This window comes from Anopheles merus, unplaced genomic scaffold (assembly GCF_017562075.2).
Source record: "Anopheles merus strain MAF unplaced genomic scaffold, AmerM5.1 LNR4000086, whole genome shotgun sequence".
Taxonomy (NCBI): Eukaryota; Metazoa; Arthropoda; class Insecta; order Diptera; family Culicidae; genus Anopheles; species Anopheles merus.
Window position 1 is genome coordinate 82,741 of NW_024427666.1, and position 10,662 is coordinate 93,402.

Genomic DNA, 10,662 nt, shown 5'->3' on the forward strand with positions numbered 1-10,662 from the left:
AACACATACCTTGTTATGCTTTCATGTTGCGAGAGATGTCGTGCCCTTAGTTTTTGAAACACTTCTTCTAATGATGTTTTTGATGTGAAAGTACTAATAAGGTCAGCTTTCAGTGTCTCATAGGTGCATGCGCCTGAGGTTTTAGCAAAATGGCTGCGGTGTCGGAGAGCAGGCGGCGCATACAGAAAAATTTCAGCTGGTCGTTTAGTGTGTACAAGCTACATACTTGTTCAAATTCTCGAAACCAGTGCTCCACCCCTACTCCTCCTCTTTCACCACTGAATTTTCCTATGAAGTCTTCAAAGTTGGGTACATACACTGGCAGCGCTGTAGGTAACGGCAAAGGGAGCGGTGGTGACGATGTTAAAGATGGCGGTACTGGCTGCGCTGTAGGTAAAGGCAGTGGTGGTGGTGATGATGATGGTAGCGAAGTCGAAGCGATGTTAGATGACTTCAGCATAGCGATTTTCTGACGAAGTTCAAGCACTTGCAACTCCTTCTGCAGTGTTTCTAATTCCGTCTCTAACCGCCAGTATTAGCTGTCTTGACAATTTCTTGCTCGTCATTCGTTTGCTTTATCGCCAAACTCCCGGTATCAACACTTTCATGCGTTACTACGGGCGCAAGCTTTTGTTCGGCTACCACGCGACTTCTAGGAAATAGCTCCTCGTACAACATGCGGATTTGAGCAATCGTAGCGGTTGGAGGCACCGGCACTTTCGCGTTTTCCAGCGCACACAACATATCTTCTTTAGACGGCATGGCACAATCCCACTTCTGAGATTTAAACGCTTACAAATATAGTTATTTATTTCGGAAGACGGAAGACCTAAGGCAGAAGTCCGAAACGTCCAGTTCGTTCGGCGGATGGCTTCAGAAGGCCGTTCCGGCACGGATTTTATTACCACGATTCTTATAATTCACATACAACTTCAAGGTGCTTACAAAATAGAAGGTGTTTGCACATACAAGGTGCTTACAAATATGGTTCTTGCATAATGCAAGGTGCTTACAGATAAAAGGTATTTATTATCTACCAGATGTCTACAATAGTGATAATTTAAAACGAAACAAATACCTAAATAAGTCTAGTTGCCATAAGTCGAGATCAAGTAGTGTGTAAATAGTAGAAGATAATTAGATTATAGTTCTTAAAATTAGTGGGAGCTCTATTATAATCTAGATGAACTATTTAATTAGAATTATAATATCAAAAAGGAATTCAAATGAAATAATACTCACTTATTATAGTTGTGTAAATGCTGCTATATCCTGCTATGGGGGGAAATCAATTAGTCACTGAAAGCCAAACCCACATGTGGTGCATGCAGGCCTTGACCGACAACGGTTGTTGAGCCAAAGAAGAAGAAGAAGAAAAAGTTTTCATAATCATAAGAAGACCAATCGTCCAATGGACCAAATTCTTCAACGTCATCAAATACGTGGAGAAGATTGTGTACATTACTGCTCATATGGATTAGTGATGGGTAATCCGGAGCGAAGTCATGGATCAACTCCGACTCCGGTGCGCAAAATATGACTCCGACACCGGATCACAACCGGATTAAACTCCGGATCAGTCCGGATCACTCCGGATCAGTCCGGATCAGTCCGGATCACTCCGGATCAGTCCGCATCATTCCGGATCACTCCGGATCACTCCGGATCACTCCGGATCAGTCCGGATCAGTCCGAATCACTCCGTATCAGTCCGGATCACTCCAGATCACTCCGGATCAATCTGGATTACTCCGGATCAGTTGAAATGAGTCCGGATCAGTCCGGATCAGTTTGCATCAGTCCGAATGAGTCCGGGTCACTCTGGATCACTTCGGATCAGTCCGGATCAGTCCGAACGAGTCTGAATGTTTGCGAACAGACGGCGTCCACGGGCCTACCCACGCCTGAATGCACAGCCGATGGCATACGATTCTATCTTCACCATTAACATGAGAGGGACAGAGCTTATACCCCGAACGTACCCGAAAGGTATGCATGCTTCACTCATCAGGATCTAAAGGCAAGGACAAGGCAAAAGAGACAAAGAAAAATTACACGGCTACACATGTCCTCTAGACTGATCTGGAGTGATCCAGAGTGATCCGGAGTGATCCGGAGTGATCCGGAGTGATCCGGAGTGATCCGGAGTGATCCGGAGTGATCCGGAGTGATCCGGAGTGATCCGGAGTGATCCGGAGTGATCCGGAGTGATCCGGAGTGATCCGGAGTTATCCGGAGTAATCCGGAGTGATCCGGAGTGATGAGTGACTGATCCGGACTCGGAGTCGATGAGTCCGGAGGTTTGCTCGTGCGCACAAAAAAAAGTGAAAGGCATTTTTCTTGTGTTCACTAGACCATATTACAAAACTTAGAAATTAATGATGAAAAAGGCCGTACAAAAATTTACGAGTGTTGCCAATATCGATAAGATGAAGTCGATCAGAAGTGGGAAAACTTTTGATCATATCTAATCCACCAATCTCTTCTAAAGGAGATCGAATTTGTTTAACATGCTCTATATCGTGTCTTTGTCGAAAACTTTCATCTGTACGTGGTGGAGCAGGTTGTGGTGAACAAAATATTACTTTGCGCTCCGGTTTTACAAACTCTCCAACGAGAGTACACTTCGTGCACCCATGTTTTGCCGGAAAGTACATTACCGATTTTATAAAGGCCCGCGCAGGGGTATCGGTGACAAAAGCCTTGGCAAATTTTTTTACAACTTTCTCTCCAAACAGCATGCCTATTACTTGCAAATTGTTTAATTTATTTACGAGCTGTCGCAAATAAGGCTCTAAGTCAGTAGGTTTTTTTCTGACCACAAAATACACCTGCGATCATTACCGGGCAATCGGGAATTTCTTTTACTTTAAAAAGAATTGGCCAAAATTGTGTAGCACTACTTTTGAAGAGAGGAAGCCCATCAATAAAAATATGTAACGAAAACTTATTTTCCTCTGGAACATGATTCCTAAAATAATTTCGAAGGCCAACTTCTATCCCTGAGTATCACATTTGTCCACCTGCTATATGCTGAATCTCTTGGCTAACTTTAGGAATTTTTAGTAAAGTACGACCATCTTTAGGAAGTTCAGGATGACCAAATTTTCTTAAAATTGCAAGAAGCAAGTTGAGAAAGTTGCGAGATAGATGACCCATTATTGTCAAATATCTCAAAGCTTCTTTTAAACTTTGAAAATCATTCAAATAGTTATAAGCATCATACAAATCTTCAGCACATTCTTCCTGTTCATCTTCTATATCATCCAAATTATTTTCGTCAACAGTTGCAGCGCTGTCATTGTTAGTATTGTTAGTATCTACATCTATGCTAAAGCTACACTCTACATTCCCACCTAAGTTGCTATCAGTACTATGCAATTCGTCTGTAAAGAAACAAAAGAGAAAAACATAGCATTAGTTAAATTAAACACATATATATGGCACAAATAGTCAGTTAACAATGAAATAAAATTAGCACCTTCCGTCAGCGACTGGCATTAACACGGAGACACGACCTTCCATCTGGCCCAGGCACAGGCTTAAACAGGTCAGGACAGGGTTTTTTTACGAGAATGCTTATTATCGAAGGATTCACGACCGTCCCCGGACTGTCAGTGGTTCATCGGCGTTTCAGAGGACGAGGAACACGTGTTGTTGGAGTGCACGCGCTTTGCTGTAAAATCCAGAAGCGTGTCGGCCATGGTTGATCAGGTTCGATTCGACGGACAACCTCCAACCTCACCTGTCGCGAGGTCGAGAGCTGGAGCCATATCTACGAAGCTTCTAGGCGGATCACGGTTCAACTACAGGGAGGATGAGACAATGAACGAGTAGCCCTGGCGTCGCAGATCATTTAGTAATACGAAGAGATGGCCATCTTATAGACACAACCTGAAACTGTTCGGCGCTTCCGCAACGAGCCACGCAACGCTAACCGACGAGGGGCAACGATGCGTTGACGAGAGAAGCTTCGAGCCAGACTTCCTCCAACCCCACCAACGTCACTGCAGATTGCGGCTGGTCACGGTGCTTCAGCAGCAACAGGCAGGGTTCAGGGAGATGATACGGAATCGTCAATAAACGATGAGAAGCAAGCTGCAGTGGCCACGGATGTTGGTCTCAACGCTGCCGAGGTACCCGCAGCGGTCTAGTATGAAGTAGACAGCAACGTAGCCTTCGGAAGTTGCTATGCTGCAATTAAGAAAGTCCTACTAATCAAGGACCGTAAAGATATCAGGTCAAGTTATAAGCCCGTTTTGACAGCTAGGTGGAAGTAGAATCGACGAAGAAAACTGACAGTTAGTTTTCCGCGTTTGGCGAACGCTTCAAGTTCTCGCAGGAAAATTTCCATTTTAAATCACGGGCTATGTTCTAATAAACTAAAATATTCACCCAAATTGATCTCCACCAAATATTGACCATGCAAAACGTAAACAATCCATCAATACATATACAACAGCGGAAAACCATCTGTCAAATCGGAGCCCAGGGGGGGGGGGAGGGGTCGCTAAAAGCGCTATAACTACACCTCATTATACATTCCACCTTGCCTACTAATGTATCGTTAAAGAACAAAACATCATCATGTCGCCCCCGATGGATGTTTGGCTAATTCAAGTGCCTGTCTGTTTTTAGTACAAACAATATAAAAAGTAAAAAAAACTTAGGTTTTGGATTCACATTGCCATCCAGAAAACAACGACGTGATTTCCTAAGTAAGGTTAAATATAAATAACGTCATGTCGCCACCCAGCATTCCAAACGATGGCGGTGCAGAACCTAAAATTGCGATCGGAATATGAATCAGCGTAGCTGCTGATTAAAACTTAATTTGACAATATACTGTGACAAAATTCCGTTTTCCATGTATAATAAACACTAAAAACACAATATTAGTTACTTACTGAACATCCTGCTTGTCGATGCCGGAACCATGACAGGTGAGGAAGTCTCCATATTATTGATCTCATTCTCTATTTCTCTCTCAACTTCTTCCATAAAGCGACGACGCTTCCGATATTGGTATGATCTTGAAGCCATTGCTGATGGTACTCTCGTAAATAATCTGGATCTAAAACTGCACAAAATATTGATTAATACACTTCTGCTTTGTTTTTCAAACACCGGCTCTTTTACACTTGTCTGTCCTTTGCCGACGCGCTTGCAATGTCAACCAATACATGCATACATTTGTAAGCCACTGTGTATATATATGGTAGCTGTGTTTATACCTCATGATATGGATTGAAAATCGTTGTTGGTACCCAAGCAGAAAAACTCATCCGTGTGTTAAAAAGAGATGGCAATATGAAATCTTGCAAGCAATTCAAGATACATGGGCGAAGTGGGGCAGAGTGGGTTGAGGAACCGGAGAAAAACTGCTCGAAATGTCCACGGGGCGTGCGCATAAATCCCGCTGCGCAAAGCGACGGAAGAAATCATGGAGTTCTGAGAATTTTATCATGCCTTCCTTTTCTCTCCAACGGCAAATTTGTCAAGCAGCTCGTCGAGCTACCCGTCCCTGGCTCCGCCTCATACCCCTCGCCTGAGCGCGCTGTCGAAGGTTTGGATGTGTTGGTGCATCAGACGGCCAATCGCTGTCAGCCGTCGTCCGTGCTTTTTCCCTCCATAGCACCATCTCTTTCTCGCGTGTGGTCAATGCTCGGTCAGCTCGTCAATGAGCTGTTGTGGCGCCTTAAAATGACGTTAACAAACATTGCGGCGATGAAGTTGAAATTTCACAAATCAAACCAAAAAAGTTCTCCTGCCACGGAGCCCCAATGACCATCTTTCCGGGGGCCCTTGTCGCTAACACTCTGTCCACTTGTAGACATACGGCATACTACAGACTAGAGAACTTCGGTCTAGTCCGCCTACCGTTAGATCCACCGCTGGTTCATGACGGGGTTTTTTTTTTACTGTGGATGTGCATCCTTCCCCTGCCTGCTGCGTATGCACCGGGCAGGAGACAGTGTGACAGTATGCAGGTTGCACACTGGATAGGAGCGGGCCCGCGGCACCGCCATCATTCCGCACATCTGCATGCCCGTCGTGGGTTCTAATCGCGTATGAACCGTCCGCCGTAGCAAGGGATTAGTCACCGGCTCCGGCTACGTGGTACTCAAGTCCTAAAAAGGCAGGCATGATCGCGTTGGCTATTACGCCAATAATAATAATAATAATAATAATAATAATAATAATAATAATAATAATATAATAATAATAATAATAATAATAATAATAATTATAATTATAATGATAAAAAGAACTTAGCATAGCAGTCCACACCGGGTAAGAGTTTGTCTTGACTTTGGTGCTGCCGGGTTACCGCTGTGACGAGACAAATACACGGAAAGCACTTGAACAAAGGACATGAACCTACCGATCCGAACCCATTCCAAGGCATTGCCGGTCAATCGGCGTCATGATAACTACTCCAAACCAACAAGCCACCAGATCTGGACGGACAGGTGCAGCACCATACGCGCACCGTAATAAACAATCCAGAATCCTCTTTTGTATGGATTTAATTCAAAATGTTGTTTCCACTTGCGTCCGCTAGCTGAATTAGAAATAAATGTGCAACAAATCACACGCACGTTTGCTTAATCATGTGTCTTTTTAATACCCCCAACAGCAGAGCCGATCGCAAAGATGCCAATCCAATGGTTGTGTTGTCTCTCAGGTAGCGAGATCGAAAATGCATGGACTTTGTAGCCGCAGCGGATGAAAATGTACCCATCAGAATCAAATAGTTTTGGGTTTCCAAACGCACGCACACACACAAACACACAAAGACGCGCGCGCAAACTCACACACACACACACACACAAACACACGCACACACACACACACACACACACACACACACACACACACACACACACACACACACACACACGCACGTACGCGCGCCCGCGAGCATGAAAGCGCGCACGCCAGCACGCACCCACGAAAGCGCGCTCGCGAGCACGCACCCACGAAAGCACGAACACAAGCACGCACTCCCCCCCCCCCACACTCAACCACCCCCACCGGCATGATCGATTACGGCTACCTTATCGGTAGAACGGTTGGTTCAGCTTTCTTGTAGCATCCTCAACCCTAGCGCCGGGCGGGGTGGGGATCGCGACATGATAGAGTGAACGGTCACTTTCCCCGCGCTGTGTGTGTGTGTGTGTGTGTGTGTGTGTGTGTGTGTGTGTGTGTGTGTGTGTGTGTGTGTGTGTGTGTGTGTGTGTGTGTGTGTGTGTGTGTGTCGTGGCCCGAAAACTCGAGACAGATTTAGGCATATTTTTAAAAAAATATTTTATTGCCACTATACACTGTTCTACATGATGCTTAGAAGGTCGTTGAAACATCAAACGTGTTCAAATTAAAAAAATATTAGATTAGTGTTAGACGTTCTCCTACGCTTGTTTTAAATAGGCTTCTTCACCCTCGATTGCCGCGGGCATCGAATGGTCTCATCAGCAGCGGCACGAAATAAAATAAACCATCAATACACCAATAACACTTCGAATCCCAATCCAGCTTCTCCCACAGCGTCTCAAGGTCACACACAAATAATGAATGCTAACACCCACCAATAACAATACACAACCGCAATGCACATATATGAACCAACGCATACACCACAACAACCATCAGCTGGCGGCGGAAGGCACGGGCAGAAGCGCAAGTAAGGCAAGCCAGGGTGAGGAAGGGAGAAGAAGCGGAGGAAAAAATGGGCGCCAATATTTTTAAATTTTTTGACCGATTTTTTTTTGCTCCGCCGGCATAAATAGTTCGTCCATTTCGCCAACAGATGGCGCTAACCCGGCGCAAGCCAGCGCAGGAATCGCTGAAGTCCAGCGCGGGAGACCAGGCCAAATCTGCGCTGGCCAGCGCAGATTTTGGTACATTTCCTGCGCTGGAAACTGCTCGAATTTGCGCAGCGGGATGTGACAGCTGTTCAAACCTACGGCGAAAATTAGTACGGCAGCGATAGTCAAGTAGGCAACAAATTTTTTGTGCAGTTCTGTAGTGTCTAGTGGTATTTTCGAAATTCATTTTTATTCATGAACAGTTGTTAAACCTATAGTTATTGCTTAAAATAATATTCTAATAACGATTAATCGATTAAATAAATGTGAATTAATCATAAAACTAGTGAGTTTGATCATTTTTATATGAATTTTATGAACATTTCTTGGACGATTATCTGTGCAAATCGATTAACCCTATTCCAGGTAACCGGCTACCCGTGTAGCCAAATAGATTTTGATTGCTCATTTCTCTGATTCTAGGAATCCGATAGACCTTGAAATTTGGAATATACAGGCGGTCCCCGAGATACACGGTACCTCTTATACGCGGATTCGGAGATACGCGGTTTTCCAAATTTGACTGTTCTTTGAGCAAATTGTACTGATTTGACAGATCCATTGTGAAATACCAAATAATTTCCGTATTGATCGAATGTTAAATACCATTTCAAAAGGTTTAAAACTGTTCAATTCAGTAGAAACATATCAAATAATTAATTTGGTGGCTTAAACAACCCCCTACTTGTAAAATTGCACGAAAATTAGTGATATTTGGCGGGAAATCACGAGATTCGACTTACGCGGAAATTCGAGATACGCGGTATTTTCCGGCCGTTTTCGGTCCCCATTAACCGTGTATCTCGGGGACCGCCTGTACAGTCTGCTCCCGAGTTACGCGGTTTCTGCGTTCCCGACGAATCCGCGTAACTCGAATACCCGCGTAAGTCGAATTTCACGTTTTTTGACTAAAATACTATGATTACTCGGAGTTTTTGATCTAATTTAGTACTTTCATACATTTTATCATTTATTTGATATGATTCGTGCAGAAAATTCTAATATTTCTGGCTTTTAAGCAGCTTCAATATGTTAGCAAAAATGCAATTTATACCGAACTTGAATCAAATTGTACTGATTTACATTAATCTGTCAAATTTAGAAAACCGCGTATCTCCGAATCCGCGTAAGTCGAGAACCGTGTAACTCGGGAACAGACTGTATTGTAATCCCTAGCCATCTTTCACTGGGATTTTTCGTAGAATTTTTTTGAGCATAATTAACCTGCTTTTTAGACTTAAATTTTCCAATACCCCTATTCCAGACAACCGGGCTACCCGGGTAGCCAGCGACTTTGGAAGCTTATAACTTTTATATACGTAATCCAATATCGATGCAATATTCTGATGAAAATTAAAAAAAAAAACTAATGCAATTTCTATAACTGTGCATAGATTGGCTCAACTCACTTTTGTTTTTTTAGTTATAGCTTGTCAAAGTTGACAGGTTTTTTTGAAAAAGATTACAGAATGTAAAAAATATTTTTTCAGTACTTTACAAAATTTTCACAGCAAAATGATTATACCCAAGTGCCACAAATCCACTAAACGACCACTAAACGGCTTCTAAACGACTCAAGTTCTCTACCTAAACGGAATATAGAAAGACTTCGTTTAGCAGACGCCAAACGACTCATGCATTCTAAAATAGCAAAAAAGCTGGTGGCGCTATCTGTTGGTGGGATACCCCAACCAGTTGAGCTTCATCGCTTGGAGGAGAGCTTTCTCATTTCCTCTGTACTGTTGTATGGTTTCGCATTGAAGTTATGCATCGCTAGAACTAGAACGGCGATACGATTGTTTAAATACTAAACTCCAACGGAAACCACCAGCACTGAAGCAAGTGAGATTTGAGCAATGGTCATTGGTGTTGATACCCACGTATCTAACCACACGACCATTTATATAGATTTTTGCTCAGAAAGTTAGAAGGCTATATAGGTCATAATAAAATGCAACTTGTCGAAATACATTGCAAGAAAAGGATAGCAATATAATGATGAGTTGTATACGCCATCTATTGATCAAACCAATGAAGCTGTGGAGCTTTCATTTTTTTTCTATGGATATTCAATTTTCCAGTCGTTTAAGCTTAATCTGTGGCGCTTGGGTAGTAGTTTGAAGAACTGTATGTTGCACATTTCTTATAAATTTCAGATTTACGAGTTTGAGTTCTGCTTTTCTCTTGTACTCGTAGATGCATACACCCGAAGAAATTATATGTACATTGACGGTCTTTCCGTATGGCCATCAAGGCTTTTGTCACATATATTTTCACATAAAGTTGTTTTCCTGTTATTATCCCTGCCTAAAATGATATGTTATGCAACGTATTACAATTTACTTCGGCTGTCTGAAATAAAAAACATGATAAAAAATATTGCTTCGAATTCCGGCCTGAATTAAATATGTTTTTTTTTTATGAAATTCAGAGTACAATTTGATAAAATACTGTTTTTTACGTTGATATCTACTTCCGCAATGAATTCGAATGTATTTCTATGCACTTGGACGCGATTATAGCGGAGTTCCGCGGCCGCAAAATCCAGTCTGTTATTGTTCTGTTGGCAGTGTTGTAGCAATACCTCGCTGATACGGGAGTGGATCCGAAGCTTCTAGAAGGTTAACATAGGCTCTTTACCTTCTACTCCTACTCAATACGTCCCCCGTCGTACAAAACGGTAACATGTCTCTCATTATCCAAGCTTGGTATACGGGGAAACCCAACCCCTTGGGCAGATGGGTTGCATGGCTAAATTGGAGGGGGGTAGATGATTGATCTTCATGGCTCTACC

At 43.1% G+C, this 10,662-nt stretch overlaps 1 protein-coding gene across 2 annotated transcripts; it reads right to left on the reverse strand.

Moving 5' to 3' along the window:
- Positions 1 to 2,270: 2,270 nt before the first annotated feature.
- Positions 2,271 to 5,155, reverse strand: LOC121601403. 2 transcript variants are annotated; one of them, XM_041930221.1, is made up of 3 exons: positions 5,140 to 5,155; positions 4,908 to 5,080; positions 2,271 to 3,386 (listed from the first exon to the last, which is right to left on the reverse strand). In XM_041930221.1, the coding sequence occupies exons 2-3, from the start codon at positions 5,041 to 5,043 to the stop codon at positions 3,010 to 3,012; spliced, it is 513 nt and encodes a 170-aa protein (XP_041786155.1). In that variant the 5' UTR covers positions 5,044 to 5,080; positions 5,140 to 5,155; the 3' UTR covers positions 2,271 to 3,009. The 2 variants fall into 2 exon arrangements, with proteins under 2 accessions (XP_041786155.1, XP_041786154.1); XM_041930220.1 differs by having other exon boundaries at positions 4,908 to 5,150.
- Between the last annotated feature and the right edge of the window lie 5,507 nt (positions 5,156 to 10,662).

Coding starts and splice junctions, on each gene's coding strand:
- LOC121601403 (XM_041930221.1), bottom strand. CDS start 5,043: ATGGCTTCAAGATCATACCAATATCGGAAGCGTCGTCGCTTTATGGAA. Junction 3,387..4,907: donor ATCGACAAGCAGGATGTTCA/GTAAGTAACTAA, acceptor GTTTCTTTACAG/ACGAATTGCATAGTACTGAT.